Source organism: Opisthocomus hoazin, chromosome 4 (genome assembly GCF_030867145.1).
Source record: "Opisthocomus hoazin isolate bOpiHoa1 chromosome 4, bOpiHoa1.hap1, whole genome shotgun sequence".
Classification (NCBI taxonomy): Eukaryota; Metazoa; Chordata; class Aves; order Opisthocomiformes; family Opisthocomidae; genus Opisthocomus; species Opisthocomus hoazin.
Window position 1 is genome coordinate 56,364,116 of NC_134417.1, and position 24,269 is coordinate 56,388,384.

General features: G+C 39.9%; 1 protein-coding gene across 1 annotated transcript in view; it reads left to right on the plus strand.

Annotated features, from left to right (window-relative positions):
* Nucleotides 1–7: 7 nt before the first annotated feature.
* HIBADH (3-hydroxyisobutyrate dehydrogenase) overlaps nucleotides 8–24,269 on the plus strand; it is an 86,840-nt gene continuing 62,578 nt past the window's right edge. The window contains exons 1-4 of the mRNA XM_075419092.1: nucleotides 8–119; nucleotides 8,533–8,693; nucleotides 13,224–13,333; nucleotides 15,772–15,893. Coding sequence (XP_075275207.1) covers nucleotides 38–119; nucleotides 8,533–8,693; nucleotides 13,224–13,333; nucleotides 15,772–15,893 — 475 coding nt within the window. The 5' untranslated portion in view covers nucleotides 8–37. The remainder of the gene's footprint in view (nucleotides 120–8,532; nucleotides 8,694–13,223; nucleotides 13,334–15,771; nucleotides 15,894–24,269) is intronic.

Sequence of the window (24,269 nt, forward strand, 5' to 3'; positions counted from 1 at the left end):
GCGGCGGGCCGGAGGTCACTCGGCGCGGCGGCGCAGCATGGCCGCGGCTGTGGTGCGGGGGGGACCTGCGGGCTGGTGGCGCTGGCACAGGCGGGTGCGCGCCGCCCGCGCGGCGATGGGTAAGAAGCTGCCCCCCACCACCCCCACCTTGACTCCAGCGGCTCCGCTCTGGCCGCCGGGCGGGGAAAGGCCGGGCCTTCCCAGGGGCTCGGCGGCCGCGGGCCCTCCGCGCCCGACGGGCCCGGCTCCGCGCCTGGCGGGCCCCGGAGCCGCCCCACCGTGCAGCGCCGCCGGTGAGGGACCCCCCGGGGGAGCGCTGGGGCGGGGGGCATCGCTGGTACGGCGAAGCGGCTCCCGCTGCTGCGTTATTGGAGGCCGTAGTGGAGCTTCGGAGCGGCTTAGCTCGATAAACGTTTTCCCTCGGTTGTTTAAAATAGCGTGCCTGGAAATCGTCAGAGCCGGCGGGTGCTGCGTGTGGCGCCAGTTAGCAGTACCTGTCACCTCGGTTAGGCAGCGGTTCAGCCCTCTCAATCGCTGTAACCAGTTATTTTCCTGAAACTGAAGGTGAATCCCGCGGCGCTTCGCCCTATTCTCGCTCCGCAGGCCCTCACTCGCACACGTGGCTGGTTCGTGGGCTCCTGGGTGGAAGCAGCAGACACCTGCAGACGTCCTGTCAGCACAAGCGAAGGAAGAACGCGCTTGCAGAACGGCAGCCCAAACCTTTTCCTCTTTTAAGTTGGAAATCACGCTGCTGTTTCCAAGTATTTTAGCTGCTGTCGTAGATAATTGAAAATATATCTTCAGCAGTCTTTCCAATGCCGTTTCAAGGACAGTCTGTTGCTTGTGTATCTTACTGTATAGTTAGGCTTCAAACAGACAAATAGGTGAAGACTTTTCGAGTAGTGAAGTGGAAGAAATAGATTATTTGAAATAGTATATGATTCTAAAATCTTGACACTTAACAAAGGGTTTCAGGATTTATTTAATTACTTTTAGGCAACTTCAAAACTGCAATTGCACTCTAAACCTCATTTAAACCAATTGATGAAAAGTGCTCGGCACTTAATTTTGAAATTAGGTTTCAGTGTTATTTTTGCTTGACTGTCTCTGTTCTGCTAATGCATGGATTTTTTATAGTTGTAGCTCTGGTGTTGTGCTAAGTAATAGCTCAGGTGCAGCTGGCGTATTGGTCACGTGCCAGTAAAGTTAAATACAGGAGACCTGTTTGTGTATTTAAGATCTTCTGTGATACCGCAATTGAAAACAGTAGCTTTCAGTGTATTTATGTATGGTAGCTGTCAGATATTTCTGCAAGACCTTTCAAATCCGCTGTCTTGGTCAATACTCCAATGGTCATGTTTAATGTAGAGAAGATGGAAGGGTCTCGTTTCTTGGTGTGAAAAGCAACCCAAAGCACTACACTGGCCCTTAAAGTTGAAAAATATAGTTTGTCTTTGCCTGAAGACCTGAGTGAGAAACTGTGACCAAGTCTAAGGAGAAATTGTGACTCTCCCAAGAAACTTCCATGAAACAATTTCACCTACAGCATTTAAACTCTGACTTACTTAGTCAGTAGTGACTGCGCTGAAAGCCCTGTTGACTCTGAGAAGTGGTTATGGGATGAAGGTCTGAGCATTAAGCCTTCTTAACTGCTAAGCTCTGCTGCTTAGTTATATGTTGAGGTTTCCCAATCTCTAATGCGTTTATTACATTTGCCATCCTTCTCTTAGTTTTCAGTAGTCCAATAGTTGTCCTTTGAGTAGTGATTTCATCCACTGTCATTCTGAGTGAAACGCCATCCTAGTGAAGGAGGTCTGCTTCTGTAAGCTGTCCAACACCACAGCTTGGTTAGCGAGCGGGCTGTCTTTTTTTGCTTATTGAATGCTCCTTAGTTACTTGGTCAGTTGCTCCTTGCAGCTGATGCAGACTGTGGTGGATTGTTTCTTCTGTGTGTTTATCCCAGGGAACATTTAGGAGGAAAATAGCGGAGGGCAAATTTCTGGAGGAGCATCTTGGGTATGTGTGTTTGTGTATTAGTGCGTTGGATAGAGACCGTGTAGTCGTCTGATCTGCAGCTGGCAGTCGGTGGCAAAGGTGCTTGATGAAGAGGGTGTATATGACCTTGCTTAAAAATACATTTTTTGATGGATGTGGAGAAATCCTTCCTGGGCACTGCTAGGGAGGATGGAGAGGGAGTTAGTGAGGTATCGTGGCTGAGAAAGGAAGATTTTCTGGTAAATGAAGACTCGTCAGCTGAGGGAGCTGTTCATCAAAGAAGACAGTACCCTGCTAGAGAATGAAAACGTCGTTACAAATAGTTTTGGATGAGTAGTGGAGACCCGTTCAGTTAACGGTTAAATAGTACTTCTGTTGCTGCAGGAGCTGTTTTTGAACTGTCGAATGATTCCATGCTCTGGTGCAGAGAAACATTAATTACTAAGCAAGAATTATGACAGAAAGACCTGCTGCTCTAAAGTCCAGCACATAATTAAGGGATCAAGTGTACACTGGATATTCTGTTTTGGATGAAAAGTGCATACTACATGTTTTTGTCTTTAATGTATTAGCAAATGTTTAATGAGGTACAGCTACAGATAAGAAAAATGAGGTAAGAAGACCCTGACTGTTACAAGATAGCATGTCTGTTTTTCATCAGCAGACCTTTACAGAGGCAAGGAAAAAGCAAGTGGGATGTTTTGAATGTAAAGCTGGCCAAGTTTAGAGTCTTGTAATCTTCTTAAATTATGATTTTGGTAGAGTGCAGTTCCCAAAATCATTGCATAACCTTTAAAAGCCTGTGACCCTGGGGCAATTTAAATTCCATTGGTAAAAGCTTCTAGGAGCAGAAAGACCTGATTCTGCCCGTGTATAGCTGGCCTCTCTAACTTCTATGTTTCTCCATCTAGTTCCTTCCAGGATCTAGTTCTAGGCTTTATGAGCTTCCATAGAGAAGTCTGCACCAAACACAGAAGCTCTCTCTGATCCTTTCTGTCAAAGCAGGAAGGAGAAAAGGGATGGTGTTTCTGTTGTACCAGAACCTGAAATGCTAAATCAGCGTCAAAATCCTCCATTTAGTGTCTCAAATTAAATTGTCATCATGTTTCCCTCTCCTTGTCAAGTTACATAATATGTAACTGTACTTTCTCATAAAGTCCTGAGCAAAACCAGCAACTTCAGTAGCTGAGCTTCCTCTGGGCATCTTCCCAGGCTCCTGTTAAATTTCACCTGCGGGGTTGGAAAAGAGCTCAATATTCACTGATCCAGAGAGGCTGAGAATATTAATATGACTTGTAACCACTCTGGTTAGGAAATTTATGGGGGACAGGAACATGTGCGCTGTTATCCCTTGTGCCAGATTTGTCAGTTTCATTTGACAGTGGAACTAGGGATTCCATCCCAGGAGCTAGGCATTTTGGTGAACACGGTTCAAAATAGATTTTATAAAGCCAAAAAGTAACTAATATAGTTGAGATTACAATTTGAGAGTTACTGGTTTCTCAGTCCTGTTCTTGGCCAGTTAGACTGTGCTTTCTTTCAGAACACAAGCGTATCGGACCTTTTCCAGCTCTACTGTCTGTGGTCCTATTCAGCTGTTAGTTCCTTTTTGTTTGAATACGAAGAGAGGTCATCTGCACTGCATATTATAGTGTCTGTGCAGCCTAGTATTTGCAGTGAATTCAAGGTACCACTGGAGCTAAAATTCTTTCTTGAAACTGAGAGTCATTAGTTTGGGAGATAGTGTAAAATTAAATGTAAACGTCTGAAATGATCTAAACTTGCAACTGTCATTATTCGGGTTAAAAAGAAAATTGCCTTCAGTATGCTTACATAGAAGCTTGCAAAGACAAGTTTTAGGTCACTGAAAGGCCAGGATTGCAAGCAGTGCATTTCTGAATTTACTCTCTTAATGGATGTGTTTTGTCCAAGAAGAGGTATTCAGAGATTCATAAAGTCTTGCTGATTTTTTAATTAAATTATCTTTAAGGTAAAATTCTCATGAAATTGTAGTTTAGGTCAAGTGTTTCTATTGTAGGCTTACTTTTCAAAGCAAAACATTTTTATCTGTGTTGTCCCTAAGCCCCCAATATGGCAAGAGGGTCATAAGTTGATCCTCCTCATTAATGGAATGTTCATAGGCACAAGGCTTTGTGAGCACACATTCCCTCAAGAGAATAATGAATAATCTCCTGGAAAAACCCCAAATTCTTTGGAGTCATTGTAGCTGGTTTTGCTCACAATTAACTTGATCTATAGATTAACCTATGTTGCTGGTTCTGTTCCTGGTGAAGGAGAATTAGTTGCGAGTGGTATGAGTGATTATTTTTAAAGCAGCTTCTATTGTTCCTACTTGTGATGTTGTGCCCTCTGTTAGAAGTTGAATGTGGACTGGGGATTTTTCCAGCCATGTGATTGCAGCAGGTTACTGTAGATTTTATGGTTGAAGTAAAATGGACTCAATACCACAGGGACAGTTTCTGCAAGTGCTTATACAGCTGATGGGATTAGTTAAGCGTACATGTATGTGGGTTTCCAGAATATCAGTCCTTAGATGCTTGAATTATACAGTTACTTCAAAACTGAGCCTGAGCCATGTATCAAAAGGTAAACAGTGCCTGGATATTCAAGCTGGACGTTACTTTCCCTGATAGTGCCTGTAGAGTTTCGTCTAATATGAAGATGTGAAAAACTGTGTCTTCTTAAACATCCTCTGTTTAGCGAACCCCCAGTGTCTTAACTAGTCATTAAAAAATATGCCATGGTTCTGAATCAGTTGATTCAAATGTAGTTGAAATCAGCTCTATTAGGTATGTGTGTGAGCTAATTTCATCAGTCCTTTAAAGCAGTTTTCCAGTGTTTGAGTACCTGGGGATCTGGAGGTTTTTCAAAGCTATTAATCAAATTATGTCATTTTAAAGTGGCTGATATAACACCGGACTGTGAGAAGTTCAACCAAACTAAGAAGTCAAAAACTCAGTCAAGAATTGGACTGTTTCTCTAACAGGTCCCAATTCCTGTGGATTTGAGTATGTTCTAGTTAGCACAGAACAGAAAATGGTCCATGATTCATGAACTAAGACAAGAGGAGATCAACAGAGACAGACAAAAGGGGAAATAATAGAATACAGTGACACAAAACTAATAATACCAATCAGCATGTTGCCTCGTATTCCAGCCTAACTGTTGCTATGCCTTCTAGGGGTATTGCAAAATGAAGACTTTTAAGGAAGGCCTTATAATAGAAGAATGAGTTAGTTTCATGGATATTTACATTGTGAAGAGCTGCCTTAGAGAAGTAATAAAAATGCTTGGCAGTAGGCCTGTCATTGCAGTCCAATTACCAATTGATGTCTTAGTAATAAGACGTGATGATAGCTGTGAAAACTCATCGAAGCAAAGCAGTCTTACATGACATGGTAGAGAAAACTAAGGCAGGATGCAGAGAAGGAGTGAGAGAAAGTAGCATGGGCAGAATGTCTTTCTCAATTCCCAGTATTTCCATGAAGACCAAGGCAAGATTATGTCTGTTAAGTTGAGGCAGGTGGCCAGCTGCTGAGGTAGCTGAGACTTCAGATACGATGAAGGAGGAATCAATGAGATTTAAGCAGATCATGGCTGAGTCTTCTAGGCTGTAGGTATGAGTGACAGGCATCACTGCTGGTGTCAGCACTGATATAAAAAAAGATATCGAGAAAATTTTCTGAAGATGATTAAGAGATTTCTTGATGTTTAGTTTGAGGTGCTGGTCAGATGACGATGAGATTGTGTGAGAAAGGAAGAGATCAGAATAAAAGTGAAGAGTCTGCAAGAGTGGGCCTAGACATGGTAGCCAGATTTGTGCTTCTGATTAGGTTACTTGGAACTCACAGAAACAAGGAAAACTGAGGTTTGGAAGCAGGGCTAACTGTAAAGCTAGATCAGGTTGCTCAGGGTGCTCCAAGGTTGCTCAAAGGGTGGAGGTTCCACCACTTCTCTGTGCAGCCTGTTACAGTGCAGAACCTTTCTCCTCATCAGGGATGCTTTTCTTATTTCTGACCGGAATTTCCCTTCCTGCAGCTTTTGGCCATTTACCCATGTCCTATTGTTGTGCACCTCTGTGAAGAATCTGGCTTCATTTGCTCTGTAACTTTTCTTCCCTCCCGCTCCATAGGTAGTGGAAGACTGCAATTAACCTTTGCTTCTCCAGGCTAAGCAAAGACAGTTCCCTTAGCCTCTGCTCATACGCCATATTCTCCAGCTCCTCAGTCATCTTAATTGATGTCTACTGGGCTGTCTGCAGTGTGATCACATCTCTTGTGTATTTGTGCTGCGTAGAGTGGAATCACTGATTTTTTTGACTTGTTGGCTATGCTCTTGCTAACGTAGGGCAGTATGTAATTCACCTTTTGCTGCAAGGATGCGCTACTGACTCAGGCTCAACTGTTGTCTAGGGGAATCCATAGGTCCTTTTCAGCAGAGCTGCAACCTGTCTAGCCAGCCCTCAGCCTGCATTGACGTCTCCTGCCCCAAGTACAGGACATTGTGTTTGTCTTTGTTGAACTTCTTGAGGCCCATTTCTCCGGTCTTTCTGAATGGTAGCCCTCCCCTGCAGTTTTTCTGCCATTTCCCCCAGTTTGGTATAATTAGTGACCTTGCTGAGGATGCTTAATGTCCTGTCATCACAGTCATGGATGAAATTTTTAAGCAGCAGTGGCCCCAGTATTGACCCATGAGGAACATCACACATAAGAGGCTATTGCTGGTCTTTGAACCAGTGGTCACTGTTGTTGAAGATCAACAGTCCAGACAATATTTCTTCCATCAGGCAGTCTTGCAGTCCAGTGCATATGTTGCCCTATGTCTACCAGGATACTAGAGGAGACTGTTTTGAAAGCTTTACTGAAGTCAAGGTAAATGAGATCCACTGCTGTTAAGGGGTAGAGAGAGAAAAATGCTGAAAACCAGGAGTTGAACCTCCACAGGAAGATGGAAGCTTTGGACTAGCAAAAGGAGCAGTTTTAGGTTAGTGTAAGTGATATATTGGGGAAGACTGACTCATAGAAACTATGAGAAGAAAAGACTCCAAGATGATTACTATGGCTGATGATGGTGTTTTAGGCTTTGTTAATTTGTTTCCTAGATGTGACATCTAGCACTTCTTAAAAAAGCAATATGCTCTTTTCCTGACTTATCTCAGTTTACATTAAGCGTTTTCCCAGTGCAGTTTTCTTTTAAATTGTGCCGCTTCTCTAGCTATGTCATTGCTGCAGGCGTCTGTGGAAACTGTCTCAGACCAAAGTTCTCTCAACGAACCAGATTTATTAAATGTGGCGCTTCCAAAATAGTGCTGCAGATGAAAGAGCATGACCATTGCTGGCTAAGAAGGAGCTTAGACTCAGGACGGCTTTAAAATGATTAATCAAGTGTTATTGGCCTAGAGAGGATTCTTTGCTAAGCATGGAGACCTCTTAGAGTTTGGATCTAGCTTAGGCACATTTTCTGTCTGTGCACTTCAGAGTTGCAGTAGTTCTATAGTCAGCCCTGTTTCTTGCTGCTTAGTTGCCACATGCCTTAGTATTCATTCTGCAGAACTTTTTCCTTTACTGTAAAAGAGAAATTATTTTATGCAATCAGCAAATCTTGGCACTGCCAAATTGTGCTGCCTTTGGATTAGGAGTATTTAGAGTGATGAGGCAGTGACTGTGGTAGATGGATGCCTGCAGCGCTATTTACTGTCCAGCATTTGATACTCGCTAACTACTTGTAAAAAGTAACTGACTGAAGCTGTAGTGTTTTCTGTAGGATGTAGATTATGCTTTGTAGTTCTGCCTTGGTAGCACAGCAAGTAGAATATGGTGGTTATTCCTGTAAAGACTTCACATTTCGTATTTATACTCTGGTTTTTTCTAGTTTTCAGTATTTGCTTTTAAATTATAGTGCAGGTGATTACATGACTCAAGGAACTGGCAATGATTTATTAGTGAGACTGTTAGGTTTGTGGTTGATATCTGGGTGCAGGGTCAGAATAGTCCACTAATTATCTGTGAGGGGCTGCATGAAGTAAAGTGACAGCCTCAGTCCATTTCTAGAGAACAGGTGCTAAATCCCAGGGCTGCAACCAAACTTGCGAATAAGGAGTCTGTAAAATATATGTAGAGTTTGATTTTGCATTTCCAGTTTCTTATTTAGGCACAGAGACAAGCCTGCGTATTTTAAGTCTGTGTTCGATCTCCTCTCAGACTGAAGCTCAGACCTCAGCTTTCAGGGATGTTGCTCAAGTTTGATTATTAATATACTTTTTTGAAACACTCACATTTTTCTAATTAAAATAATTTTATTTGCTATGTATAATATCATTCAGGAATGGTATTTGTGGCCCAGTGTGAGCTATAATCTAAATTATGTGGAATAGGAATCACATTTCTGCCCTTTTTCAGTTTAACTATTTAAGTTGCCTAAGTTAGTGCAAACAGATTACGTGATAGCTTTTGTTACGTCATTGTTATGCATTATTCTAAAATACAAATATATTGATTAATATTGTTTTGAAATCAGTGTGTTCTAGGACAATGGCTTCCAAAACCCCAGTTGGATTCATTGGGCTGGGTAACATGGGAAATCCAATGGCAAAAAACCTAGTAAAACACGGATATCCAGTTATTGCATATGATGTGTTCCCAGAAGCTTGCAAAGAATTTCAAGACTTGGGTGCTCAGGTATAGTAATAGACTTTCTTTATTCCAGCAATAACTGTATGTTTTGAATGGTTCTTGCATGCGATACTTTTAAATAATCTGTTTTTTTCTTGGTTAAGATCAAAATTGGAACTAAAACAGCTTAGTGAACACAACCTGAATCTGGGAGGTTTAGCTTGGAGCAAAGTCATGATTCTACCCTAAGTCACTTTCATGCTGTTAGCCAGAACTGCTGCCTTGTTGGACTTCTCTAGCTGTTTTTTTTCCCGTTTTTATGAGAGTAGGTTGATGGCCTGTTCTTTCACGTCCGTCTTTCTCCTGCTTCCCCCTCCTCCAGGTCTAGATGGCCAGTGGGCTGCTTTTCATCTGGTTCCTACTTTGACCTTTTCAGATTAGATGACCCTAGTTAAAAATTCTTGCTGGCATAGCTGTAAGGGTTATAGGGACATACAAGCTTTCCTGCTGCTTCAAGCTGCAGTCCTCAGGAGCAGGGGAAAAATCTAATCATTTAAGTGCTGTTCTCTTGGGGATGAGGAAGGTTATGGTGAGAGAAGAGGAAGGAATGAAAAGGAAAAAGGAGGGAAGGAAATTGATCACATTAAGGAGGTTTGCCTTCCTGCCACACACGTGCAAAAGCTTGGCCCCCTTCCAGTCAGTGCTATTGCTTTTGTTGATCTGTTAATACACCCAGTCTCTCAGATGGTTGGGGCTGTCTTTTTTAAGTGTCTGAAACGTATCTGAATGTTTTGACATACTTCAAAGCTACAGTAGTTGCTTACTTGAGTATATTCTTTAGTTTCTACAGTACAGTAGAAACTGTACTATACTAACGTAAGGAGAAACTAATGCAAAAATAGTAGTCTGATATGACAGTGTAGAGGATAGGAGGAAGTTTTCCAGTGGTGGCACGGAAATTGTAGGTAGATCTAGATAGAGGCATTGTATGACTTGAAAGTCTAAGCTATGCGAGCTAATTGCAGCTGTTTTAAATAATGAGGTAATGTCAAGATTCCTGAAAGATAAAATGATAAAATGTACCTGTTGATAATTAACAGCTCCTCCTGAATAATTACAGAATCTTGGCCTTAAGTGGGAAAGTAAGCTTTTTGGCTTGTTTTCCTAGCTACTGTTTTTATTTTGTTAAAGCAGCTGAGACCCTCAGGCATGAACCAGACCTGTCTTGAGTAGGAGGCTGGGCAAATGGAAAGGAAGTCTGTTTTAAACAATTAGGTGTGGTTTTAATTCATGTTCTGCAGTGGGACCTCTTTGCTGTGGCTGCCCATTTGGATAACTGATTGTCATAGTAATAGAATCCTTGGCATCCACTGCAAGACTTAACATATGATATTAAAGGTGAACTGTAATGCTTTTAAAAATAAAGCCAAAACTAAGTTTTAAGATTGTAAATCACTAGAAGAATACATGGGTAGGCTTAAATACAAATAAAACACACTTAAAGAAAATATGTGAACATAACTTCCTCTTCTTGATCTATAGGTGTAAAGCCTACCCCAGCATTTTTTTCAGGACTTAGAAACTTGTGGCTCCAGGGGGCATTGTAGAAGCTAGTGTAGAAGGAACATTGGGCTCCTAGGGCTGCTTTCGCTTTGGTCTGGCTGCTAGGGTAAAATGATCAGGAGTGTTACAGAGGTGAAAACATGCCCCCCAAGAGACAGTAAATGTTGTCAAATGTCAGTTGTTTAAAGTCAGTGTTACTACTAAGGTGTGTGGAGGATGAAGGATATTTGATCTTAAGTCTTCATATTCTGTGACTCCACTTTCTTGAGCCTGTGAAGTAAAGAGCTGGGAGGTAGTATACATCAGGAGGCAGCCACCTGCCTGCTGATGGCGAGTAGTAAGGCAAAACTGGCTGAGCAGGAGCATACGGAACCACTTGGGGTGAAACTTGGAAGAAGCTGAAAGGCTACAAACAAGGGAGAATACTGAACGGTGCTGTGAGCAAGTAGGCTGCCTCCACACCGCACTGTCTCTTTCCCCTTCCTCATAGTTACCACTTTCTTTCTCACACAGCCCAATGCACTTATGTCACAGTTGCTTTGCTTCAGTTTACATATCTTTGAAGTGTATCTCAAATTTGGAAGTTTGAGAGTGTTACTGAAGTAATCTGTTGCATAAAGCAGCATAAAAATAGAGCATTCTTCAGTGAGAATGGCATTTCAGGCAAACAGAATTGTTGATTGACTTATCATAAAGGAAAAAATAGGGAAGCATTTTGGAACAAACATAAGCAGAAGCATATATGGAAGGGCATAAACCAATGAACAGTATGAAGAAAAGTCTCCTGTATCCAGTTTCATATTGCAGAAGATTGCTTGAACTGGCATCAGAACATTTACAGAACTTGCTGGGCTGCTACTCTGAGCCAGTATGGATTATGTTAGTAATCAGCAATTAGAATTTGGTATATTTTTTAGTTACACACGTATTCTTAAGAATTCCACATGCTTAATGTTTCTTAATAGCTTTCAAATCATTCAACTTTATTTCTGAGACAGGAAGTCCCAAATAAAAAATTGTTTTGTATGCTGCTTGTTGGACCAGGTAGGTAGGTTTCCTCTGGGATTATTAATCATATTTGTTACAGTACCAAAAAGCCAAGAATAACAATTCCCACTTTAATTCCTTTTTTTTTTTTGCTACTTACTTCCTCTCTCCTCATCTAATAATACACCTTGGGACAGAACCTTACCAGAGGTACTCAGAACTAAAGACAAAGGTGTCATACTCCTATATAAAGCGCTAGACTCTCCGGTCTCCGGGGAAGTAAGTCATAATATTAACTGATTGTGTATAGAAGCTTTTCTACTTATAATTACCTCATTTGTTGGTCCTATCCTTTGTCTTAGGACTAGAGTATGTTTCCTTTTATAACTGTGTGTTATACCAGATGTTTTGTGTAGTATTAACTTACTCTTTCAAAACAAAACCTGCATGTTTCTAAGTCCTGTCTATGCCAGTTTCTTTACTTATTTTTTTTTCTGAGAGCTTTGCTCAGTGGATGTATACAGTCTTCTCTTTTCTGTTTTACAGTAAGTAGAACAGAAATCAAGAAGTTTATCATGCTACATCCCAGAAATCCTTCATGATATTATCCAGCATTTCTTACAAATGTGTATATACCTTGCTTTCTTTGATGCTGAGACCATACAAAATCATTGTATGTAAAAAATAATATATTTACATAAGTGTCTTTAGTATCCAAGCTAACAAAAATGGTAACAATTACCTGTAGTTAAAAATAGATAACGAATGGTGAAACAAGGTCACCAATTTGTTGATTTGTCTACGTTATGGAAAGGAACCAGTTTTTGAGGTAGCTGTTGAACAGCAGTTTCTTTAACCCTAAAGCCATGTGATACAGAAATTCTAATTTATTCACACTGACTAATAACTGCATATAAAATTTTGCTTAAGACATTTCTTAAAGTTTAAAAACCCAAGACATACATTGTAGCTAGCAGAATAGATCATTGTAATATTGAGGTTCCTCTTCATCATTCAGTAACAATAACTAGAAAATAAATACAATACGACAAACCCTATCCACAAACAAAATCTACTTTCTGCTCGTCTTGCTTCCTGCTTGGAACCCGGTTCCTTTCAGTAAAACTACCTGAATGAGTGAAATCAGATTTGATCCTTGTGGGCTGAAGATAACAGAATAAGCTGTAGTTTTTTGTTGCTGTTTTCCCTTAACTACGAATGTATTAACAATGCATTTTTTAAAGAAATGAATTATTTAAAAGTGGTATTGGACAAAAATATTAGTGGCAAATGCCTTCTGGGTAAAACTCTGGGTTCTTAGAGTTCATTGGCAAAACTCAGTACTTCAGCTGTCACTATTTCACTTGCAGTGTATGTATCTTAAATACCATACTGCCTGCCTCTGAGAATGAGCTGGGAAAGGTAAGTTAGGTATGCTTATTTAACAACAAATAGCGAACAATATATTTTGAAACATATTCAGCCATTTTTGGTGAAGTATGCTTGATCTGATAATGTTCTTTTTTTGAAAATGTCAGCCATAATATTGTGAGAATCATAATTTAGTTTATCTGATTTTCTTAAGAGCAGGTTCAGAGGTGCATAAAGCCTTTTTTTCTTTTTTCCTCAGTCTTCCTCTCTTCCAATGCTATATATAAGCCAAGGGAAAAAGTGAGATTTTTGTCATCCTTAGTGCTGTCTCTCCTTAGAAACAGTGTAGAGCAATATTTTGTATAGGTGCATGGTTTATAATGAACGGAAGATTCATGAATGGGTTGGTGGGATGGCAGCATCCCCATTAATGGATCTTCTGGAGAAACGTCTGTGACATGACATCCTTTTCAATTTTTTTTTTTTATTTTTCTGTTGCTGGATCCAATTAATTGACATTTCCATTAGGAGGGCAGAGTTTGTCTTGTGTTCTAATTTTTTGCCTAACTCAGTTGTGACTGGTGACCTGCAAATATTAAAAACAAACTCAGCAAACGTGTTTGACATTTCTTTTTCAGGATATGTAAGCACTTGTATTTTTTTTTTCTTTAAAAGGTAACAGATTCCCCAGCAGACGTAGCAGAAAAAGCAGACAGAATTATTACCATGCTGCCTTCTAGTCCCAATGCGATAGAAGTTTACACAGGAGCAAATGGAATTCTGAAGTAAGAATTTGCTGTAGTATGGAGAATTCCCACTCCTACTCAAGGCTGCATTACACAGTTTGTCAAACAATCGCTGTTGCTGTAACTCTTGTGGTGCCTTCAGGGCACTTAAACTGATGTTCTCCTCTGTTTTGTCACTATTGATATTTCTAATTACAGGAGTTCTCTTAAGCTGTGCTTGCTTTTGAATGGCTTATGGCTAAAGTCTTGATTTTATTTTCAGTAGAATCATAATCTATGTGAATTTGAGACAGCTTAACTGGCTATTATTTACCTTCTCAGTTGCATGTTTCTTTTACTGTAATGTATTATAGACGAGTATAACTAGAATACTTGTTGGCAACAATTATTTGCTCAAATACTTTTTTCTTTAACTTGAAATCCCATAATTGAAATGTTCTGAAGAGATGCCATTGTGTCTCATAGTATAAAATTGCATTAACATAGAATAGCTGACAAGGCTCTACTGATTTCTACTCTTATTATCTGTTTATTACACAAGAGAATATCTAAAGAGTCTGTTTAATCTGAAACCGTGTATTTTAACTTTGGCGGAGGGATTTCCACTGAGCCTAAAACCTGTAGTTTGCCGAATTGTAATACTCAGAGTTTTTGGACTTGCCAAATTAAAAAATAAATAGTATTTAAAAGGCTTTTCTTGCCACTGGTTCACTGCTCCTAGCAGGCTGACTAAGGCTACTGAATACCTTTGAGGATCATGTAGGATCTTCCTGCTATCCAGGTTAATAATGTAAAGGAGGAAATATACAGCAGGCAAAAGTACAGTAGATTGTCTAAAACTGATGATAGCTTTTTTTGATTATGGATTGTGGGCAATATTAAGGTGCAGTGATTAGAAATTAAATAGAGGAGAGGGAGTTTCTATTCTCCTTCCAATATGGAACGTAATAGTTGCTTCCTGCCCTTACTGTCCGTAGTTTAATTCCCCACAAAGTAGGACTGAGCAGATCTAAATATCCGTAGCTTAGAGTCTTCAGGGAAGAGGAGTAATTGGATCAGTCCCGCAAAGCTGGGCAGACAGCTGTGGGAGAATTGTATGGATGGCAATGCTTTGAAGACCCGACTGGCTGTGCTTACTGATGTAATACAGCCAGTTAATCTTTTGAGTACCTAGATGTGGAAATACTGCGGGGACAGAGGATGTGGAAAGCAGTTCTGTGCTGCTGCAGTTTCTCAGCCTCCATGTTCGAGAGAAGGAAGTGTAATTTGACAGTAGTGGTTAACTGTCACTCCAAGTGACCTGGTCCCTGGTGAATGGTTTAACTTTGATCATTCTCTGAAGCTTTTTAAGCTTTACTGAAGAAAACATTGATGCTGTAGGGAGTTTAAGGGTTAACTTGGTCATCTTGCTGTGCTACCAAGGAGCCTGTGCCGCTGCTCCTTGTTCTGAACATGATGGAGTACTGTATCTTCTACGCTGGTTTTCATTTGCAAACTAACTGCAGCAGCTCACCCCTTCTCTGGAAAAGGACAAATTCTGTATACATGGCACTATTTGAGTCTGGAGCTACAGTGGGGTCCACAACTGTATTTACCTTCTAGCTATCTGGATAATTTGATTCAGTGAAATTCTCTGTACTGCCAACAGCATCCAAGGGTTTTCATCTGTCGTGTAGCTTTAAATTACTCACCTTTTTATGACTGAAAAATTATGTTGTTTGATTTTGTGGTGTTGGCTGATCCAGTGGACTTTAAATCACTGTGCAATTGAATGGAAAGAAGGATAAAAATATAATCAATTTTTTGTTGTGGAGGGCATTAAAAAAATTACTTTAATTGCATTTTTTTAAACACATACACAACTTTCTGTGTTTTACAGTTTGGGATACAATTCTTCTGCCTAAATTTACTAGCTATCGGGGGAAAACATTTTTCTCTGTGTTTTGCTTTAAATCTGCAGTGAGCTTTTGTGGTGTTAGTTATGATCTTTATGTAGAAGAAATTGTAGCAATGATTAAAAATGCAATCAGGCTATTCCGGTAAGAACTTAAGATATTGGATATATAGAGGAAGAAAATTGTGTTGTTATATATGAAATTTTAGGCTGTGTAAACATTTAGTTCAGCTGCTTAGAATGAATCTTAGATGATCTGTATCTGATATATTGCTCAAGCTTGCATGATGGCAGATTTTCCTAGTGCACCATTTTTTGTCAATTTTTTCTATAATAGTGTTTAGGAAGAACATCCTTTTTTGTGTTCAGGTTTTATTGTGTTTTGAGTCATTCAAAATTGTGCAGTACGCATACTCAGGAGTACACATATTGAGCAGATATTGCTCAATAGAGTTTAAAACTTTGTGTTTATTAGTGTACCAAAAAGAGTCCATGTATTTATCATGCTGAGAAAAGCCAATGCCTTGGTAATAGTTGCAGATGTCTTGTGCAACAAATACTTAATAATTAATCTTTACTTTAGGAAAGTGAAGAAAGGCTCATTGCTAATAGATTCCAGTACTATAGACCCTGCCGTTTCAAAAGAATTAGCCAAAGCAGTTGAAAAAATGGGAGCAGTTTTCATGGATGCCCCAGTTTCTGGAGGTAAGTCTGCATTAATGATTAACCTCATACTGGACACGTCTCTTTGTTTGCAGTCTCGGCCACCAATTTGTACCCTTGTTGGTATATGTTGCTTTTCTTTGCCATATGTATGGTATTCTTCTTTTTTGTTCCATTGCATTAAAGAAATGCATGTTATTTTAGGAATATTTTTAGAATATAGGCGTATGCTTTTGTGTTAGACCTGGAGAACCTGAGCTTTCACATGATATGGTGCAGTGGTCCTTTTAACCTTTCAGAAAGTTTTATTTTTATGCAGGTAATCACATCCCTTCAGTCTCCATCTGTTTCTCTCTGTTAGGGAAAGACTCTTTGGTTACTATTAAGCAGTTCTGCTACTTTTTCATTAATTAAAAAGGAGAAAAGGGGAAAGGGTTTCATTGTCGAGAAGAAACAGAGCTTTCCTCTGCTTTTGTAACCGTCGAAGAATGTGGGTGATATTTGCCTACTCTTGAAGTTGCTAACTATTGATCTCGTCAGTGTTTAGTCTCTTGTAAGAAATAATATAGAGCAGGGAAGTCTTTCATTTTGTGGACAGAGGACAGCAGAAGTGTAAAATTAAGGTTTTGAAAACAAAACCAGAGCTAATCGTTACTATCATTGAATTCTTCTCTAAAACTTGTAGGCTTGGAAGGTGAGGAAAACCCATTTTTAATAATCCACTCTAAAAATTAATGTGAGTGGCATCACGAGAATTCTTTATTTTCCCTTCTGTAGTGAGGTAATTTAGAGAGTTATACCTGAAAGAGAATAAAAATGCAAAGGGTAGAAGAGAATTTGGCCTTATAGAGTATGTCAAAGTTATGATGTACAAGCTAGAAAGAGCTTAGCCTGAATTTCAGATTACAAAGATGGGTGTGGGTGAGGAGCGAAAACAACCACCTTTTTAATTTTTAACTGAAAACAGAGGCAGGATTTGGCTACACACTAGATGTGAAAATTTGTATCCAAATTCTAATGTGAACAGAAAGTAGGAAGACCTGGGTAGGCAATACTGAAGAATATAACAGGGAAGACAAGATTCTTGCTCCCCAGCTAAAATATCAGTCCTTGGTTTATAAAGCTAGATAACTTATCAGCCCAGGAATAAATAACCACAGAAAAAACTATTTTGTGGATGGATTACATCTCTGTCTGATCCTTTTCTAAACACAGCGTGGCCTTCTACTTATCAGTTGGGCAATTCTGACATCATCTGTGTGGTTCTCTTCAGTCCCTTTCCCCCAGATATGTTGTTTACCTGAGGGAATTACTTATCTTTTGGAAACATCTGCAATTTGTTTTTACCTGTAAGTTTTTGCTTTAAGACCGACTATGCTATAAATACAAAGAAAGAAAGAAAGAAAAGTTTGGTTCCAAAACAACCCTAGCTGATTTGGGGTTGGGTTTTTTTTTGCTAATGCTGAGGCTGGGTTAATATGATAATATACGGTTGACTAGTCTGAATATAAATGGCTTTTTTGGTGTTAGTGGTTTATCTGAATACGAATTGCTTGGTGTTTAGTGTCAGTTGTAGATTGAGTGATATTCTGAAGGAGCGGGAAAGACTTGATACTCAGCTTTCTAGTGTACAGTGTGTTTGTGAATGCCAAGGAGCGCTCTGAACAAATCAAGTTTAAAGTGAGCAGTTGCTAGAAATGTGGAGAAATGTGTTAGAAAAAGCTTTAATGTTATGCTTTGTTCTTTCCATCTTTCAAGACCTAACACGTCAAGGCTTTGGGGTATTTTTGTATGTCCTGACTGCATTGCTGGCCATTAGGTAAAACACTAAATGGAGAAGTATGCTCCGCTCTCTAGAAATTGGCAAGTATTATTCTGTTGCTGTGCAATGCAACAGATTTACTTGGCAGGAGTGTGAAGGAGAACGTTTGTGGGACACAGTGAGGAGGAAAAGAAACTGTGGTCTTTAGGCATGTTTACTGGCTGTTATTGGCAGACAATTCCACTGATGTTTTTAGGTATTTGGGTGTTGCCTGATAGACATTAATGTTCATCTGCACTGCGAACAAGTTATTTCACAAACTGAATAAGATTTTGAAAATTGCTCGGTCTCTAAACCTTATGGAGAAATAGTGATGCTTTTAATCCTCTCTTGATATTGCAAATGAAGTATCTTAAGGCCTAGCATTAGTGCCGGAGTTCAGTGGCTTGTTTGCAGCCTTACCCCTGAAACATTTTCACTTGATCTTTTTCAGATGGGCCTGTGCGCCAATATGGTAGTGCTGTCTTCTGCATATGGTTGGCCTACAGCATTGACTTGCAACTTATAGTCAGGACCCATTAGGTAGAAGTTGGTGCACCAAGTTACTATAGTGTTATTTTGTATTAACTGACTTTGGAAAATACTTCTCATCCCAGTAGTTGCATGCAGATTATGCTACTAATACTGTCTAGAGGTAGCAATCGCTTTACGCTGGGATTAGGATCTTTTGCAGGTCCACATGAGAAAGTTGTGTCACAATTCCTGGTGCTGCCCTGGTTTGTGAGCTTTGTGAGCGTTTGACAAATGAGAAAACATCTTCAAAATCCGTGTCTATTTAATAGATTTATTTTTTTTTAATTCTAGAGGAGTAAATTTATCTTTTTGTGAAGATTGGATTCTGCATCTTTGTATGTATAAAAGACTTTTAAAGCACACGTTATCACAGAAGCATATTTAAAACTGACTTCTGTTGGCACTGAAGACACTACTGACTGAGTAAGGGATCTAAATTTAGCCTTGAAGAATGGTGTCAAGTTTGTCCTCCCACTGATCTCACTGAAAGTATGATACAGATTCTCAGCTTGCAGTCCAGGGCAAACTTTACTAGTACTTTCACTGATGCTGCCATAACATTTCTCTGTTTTTAATTCAGTGTACAAAATATCCGTTGTCTAAAGTACAGTGGGTGAAATGTTTTCTTTTCTTTCTGAAGTGATGCTTTCTTCATTGTAAGCATTGTTAGTGTTCAGATATTACCTTTTCAACTTTTTTTCGCCTTACACTGACTCTTGGAATTATATCAGCTCCTCTTCTGCTCAAAATATGTTGTACTACATTCTGCTGGAACTTCACAAAAAGATATGACAGCTTGATTTGTTTTTCTGTTTTTGGAGTTATGAATGAACTGTTTAAAATTCTTTTGTAAGTATTGCTCTTGAGATCCCATAATGAAACATAGGTAGACATGGACAGTTGGATCAAGTGCACCTTTAGCAGGTTTGCCGATAACACCACACTGTGTGATGCAGTTGACCCCCTGGAGGGAAGGGATGCCATCCAGAGGGACCTTGACAGGCTTGAGAGATGGGCCCGTGCAAACCTCATGGAGTTCAACAAGGCCAAGTGCAAGGTCCTGCACATGGGCCGGGGCAATCTCAAGCACAAATACAGGCTGGGCAGAGAATGGATTGAGAGCAGCCCTGAGGAGAAGGACTTGGAGGTACTGGTGGATGGGAAGCTCAACATGACCCAGCAATGTGTGCTTGCAGCCCAGAAGGCCAACTGTATCCTGGGCTGCATCTAAAGCAGCAGGGCCAGCAGGTCGAGGGAGGGGATTCTGCGCCTCTGCTCCGCTGTGGTGAGACCCCACCTGGAGTCCTGCATCCAGCTCTGGAGCCCTCTGCACAGGAAAGACATGGACCTGTTGGAGCAGGTCCCGAGGAGGCCACGAAAATGACGAGGGCTGGAACACCTCTCCCATGAGGAAAGGCTGAGAGAGTTGGGGTTGTTGAGCCTGGAGAAGGCTCCAGGGAGACCTTGTAGCAGCCTTCCAGTACCTGAAGGGGCATACAGGAAAGATGGAGAGGCACTTTTTACAAGGACATGTAGTGACAGGACAAGGGGTAACGGCTTTAAACTGAAAGAGGGTAGATTTAGATTAGATATATAAGGAAGACATTCTTTGCTATGAGGGTGGTGGGGCACTGGAGCGGGTCACCCAGAGAAGCTGTGGATGCCCCCTCCCTGAAAGTGGTCAAAGCCAGGCTGGATGGGCTTTGAGCAACCTGGTCTAGTGGAAGGTGTCCCTGCCCATGACAGGGAGGTTGGAATGAGATGATCTATAAGGTCCCTTCTAACTGAAACCATTCTATAATTCTGTGATCTTTCCTCTCACTGTCTACTTTAGCCAAGATAGTAATCAATAAAGAAGTCAGACTGCTAATTGTTAATAAGAGCTGGCATGTAGGCATGCTAAAAAGGTAATAAAACAGTAGAATAAAACATTTGTTTTAGGAACTGTGGGCTGGAGCTGGTTAGAAAAGGTTGGAGTTTCTATTCCAGCTATCATTTCAAACTGTTTCATCTTATAGTACTACTTCCATAAACTCCAGCTAACTGTTAAGTGATGGAAAGAATATTAGTAGTAACACTGACAAACTTGAGAATTCAGCTCTCTGGTAATGGAGTAAAATGTGAGTCCTTTAAGACTGAATTACACAGTTATTCCCTGTATGGCGAAATCTCTACTTAACATGGAGCTAAGATAAAGAATGTTTAGAAATATTGCGAAGATCTTTTCTTTGATTTCCTTTCAAAGAGTGATATATTTCATGGTTAGAACTTAGAAAAAAAAAAAAAAGGGACACCTTCTCAAACCTGGAGAAGTGAATTTATTTCAAGGGCATGATGAGACTAATAGCAGAGATTAAAAAGGCAAACAGAATAATCAGTGAATGTGTTTCTCTTACTTGAACGTTAACGGTTTAGGGAAGCAGAGGAGAGAGCCTTGCAGAAGGAGTTAAGACTAAGTCTGTGCATACTAATACTTGCAAAGATGATTTGAAAGATGTTTTAAGGCTAGACTAGATAACAAAAAATGAGTTGTTCAAACATTGCATCTAGTACCCTGTAAGTTCTATTGTAATAAGAAAGCATCAACAACATGTTTGCCAGAATAAAGCTGATTAATAGACCTCTGTTCTGTTGGAAAGCCTTCACACAGCTACTTTTTAACAGGCTTTCCTAGATTGTATCTCCTTTGTTTCTTTAGCTTTGTGCCCTTTTAGAGAACTGCGATCTTACGACTTTCTGGCAGTGGAAGAGTTGGTTGGTTGATTCAACAACTCTAATTTGAGAGATTGTGTACTTTTTTAATAAACAGAAGACATGAAATAAGGACTCTCTTGTATTCAGTGGTATAGAGGTTTTGTCTGGTTTTGGCTTTTTGGCCTGCTAATGCAGTGATTGAAATATCTGTTGGAATCCTTGAAACACTGTCAGGACAAAGCAGGTTCATGAATTTAGAGCTAATAATTGTCACCTGTCCACCTCAAGGGCAGGTGTTCTTGTTGGTGAGGAAAAGATCTAAAGGCATAGCAATATTTGCTCCATTGTTATTTCTGGATGTATGCCTCTCTGCTTTATTTTTAAAGCCTGAATACTCAGGATGGCCACAATATTCTCTGCGCTCCTGGTACCAAGCATAGCATTTTCACCTCACTACTGCTCTTCCTCAGTCACTCCATGTCTTATCTAATCTTTTCTTTCCTTACGCGTTTCTTAATTTCTGTGTTCACATTTTTGCAATGCATCTGATAACATTAATTTTTTGCAAAAGTTGTGATCTAGGGATGGTAGTAGAAATTACAATGTACAATCTTAATGTTAACGGTAGTATGAAACATTACTGAGTTATTCTGAAATTTAAATGAGGTAAAAGTACTGCAGGAAGTAACTGGTAATGAAAAAAGGGAAGGATTGGGTGAACTTATTTAAGGAAACTGAAATGAAGACAAGGAAATAATTTGGAATCTGAGATGCCTAAAACTCTTCTGATTCCTAATAACTTGTTTTAAACTATTTAACAATATTTACGTTTGTCAAAGTAAAGCTAATTTAATAGACCTCTTTTTTTTGGAGAAAAGATGGAAAGGAATGAAGAACTTGAAAATGTTACATTGGCAAAATGCGTATTTTGATGCTGAGGAGGGAGGAAGTATAAACCCTGTGCAGAAATCATGATGTTGGCAGCAGCTGCTGTTGTGGAAGAGTTAGGTAGTACATTTACTGATGTGCTGACTTTGCAAGAGTGTTTTTCTTCTGTGAGTCTATTATGTTTTGTATTTTATTTTATGGAGAATGAAAAGGTAGCAGAAGGCAAGGAAGAATAAACAGATTTGTTGAGAGTATCATCTAAAAATGTTCACTGGGGTGGAGACAATTGTTCCTACAATGACTAAAAGGGTGGAATGACTGATTTTATTTAAGTATAGCATATATTTTGGCTATAAAACTGTGTGTAGTCTGGCCAACTAATGACCAATGTGTAGGGAAACATATCTGTCTCCGTTTATTTGGAGGTGTAAAGATGAGTTATATAGTCTGGCCCAATGGGATATAACCAGGAATAATAGGCTGGAAATTATTAAGGAAAGAAAAATGCATGCTGTGTCTACCAGGAAAAACTTCCTAACAACATTCTTCATACACTGTGGAATAATTTTCCAAAGGAGTTGGTTGAAGCCAAGTATCTTGACATGCTTTAAACTGTACTGGGCAAAGTGCTAGGAACTATTCTGTAGGGAAAGATCTTCAGCTGGCAGGAGCAAGGCTACGTGATCTAATAGATCTTTTCCATCTCTAATGTCTACAATTCTGTTGTGGTCTCACACATGGTGTTCAAAAACAGTTAACAGAAAACTGTCCAGATGGAGGTTAAAAGTCCCTGTGGCACTCTTTGAAAGAGTAAGGGATAACTGCAGAATTAGAGCCAACATTCCTTTTCTCAGTAAAACTGGTTCTAGTATCCATGGCTGTATGTGAGCTGTTACTGCATTCCTAATAGCTGCTCTGTTTGCTTGTGGTTACTTTAATGCTAATACCTGGCTCATCATGTCAAGTGTTCTGAGACACACAGAGTAGGAAAGATCTTCAAATTTCAGCCTGTCAGAAGTCCTAGGGAATAAAAATTAATTTAATTTCATTTTTTAAATTTTGATTGCTTCTTCTAGAGAACTTTTAAAGTTAAGGAGTTGCAGGTGGCGCTTGGAAATGTTTCTGGAATGCAGTGATGACTTCGAAGCTTTCTACAAAACTTGTTTTGGTTTTAAATGCTCGTAGGCTTCTTTTTCTCTCTTTCTGCTCTTTAAATGGAGCCTTTTGTTCAAAGTGTGTATTTTTCATTTAGTCAAAAAATCTAGCATGATTCCTGTGCTTGCAACAGTGGGGATGATGAGTACCAGACCTTAATAACCCCCTGACTACTGCTAATTCCATACTGTGCTAAATGTGGATGGCACAAGTGTCGGCACCGAGCCCAGCACCACGACACACCAGAGCAGCAAGTACAAGCTGGAAAGCACAGCACAGAGTGAACTGGGAGTACACTGTGCCTGCACAGCAGCCTTCAGTGTGGGGACAGTCCCCACCAGCTACAAGCATTGGAGGTGCCATTGGAGAAAATGCAACTTATTCTGAATCTTAATGCAGAGCAGTTGTACTTGCAATTTGGTGTTGCCTTAAACGGACATTTTCAGTCTGTGGGTGCAACTCCCGTCATTCATAAAAAGAAAGACGTCCAGAGAAACCTGACTTATTTAAGTGGATTGGGCCACTGAAGACTTTGAATTACACATTTTATTTTGTTTGTTATTCAGCGAGGGAGATCTGCAGATATCACACTAGACACAGGAGAAGAAACATTAACATCCTAAGTACCTGAACCAAAGTCTTAGGACACATTCATGCAAACTACTCTGTGTTGAAGAAGACTGCTTTGTACGCCCGTTAAACACTTACACGAGTAAATTAAAAAAGCCCAAATGGAGGAAACTTTGCAGGCAAGGACAACTGCCCTTGTCTTGTATTGCACGCCTTTGAAAGTAAATTGCATGTTGATCCCCTAAATGGCTGAATCCAAGAAGTAGGAATGAAAACTGATCTTCTGTCTAGAAGATGGATCCCCCATCTAGATTTCCAGGATTCTGGGCTACTTGTGTTTCCTTTTTAAATATGTGGTGATGAGTTGGGCAGGGATGGGATTTATGTGTGATAATATTATGTGACGATTCAGAGCCATTTCTAAGTCACTGGTTCACTGCAGAAAATTCCCTTGTAGTGGAGTGCATCTTTAGAATTTGACAAGTCTCTCAAGTTGTGCTAATAAAAAAGAGAAGAATGTTCTAGCAGAAGTATTTGCTCTGCACTTTAAACAAATATCTAAAATTACTCTGGGTTTACAGTGTTTACTGCAGTCTTGCCTGTTGTGAGGCAGTTCAATAGCCTGAGCTTTTGTCCTTAGCAGGACTGCTCCTGGGTAATCCACAGAAAGCACATAGAAATATCAAGATTTCCTAAATCTTCCTCCTCCAACCACGTTTAAAAAACCCGTGATTTATATGATTAAATAAAAGCGTAAGGGAAACAGTATGGCCTTT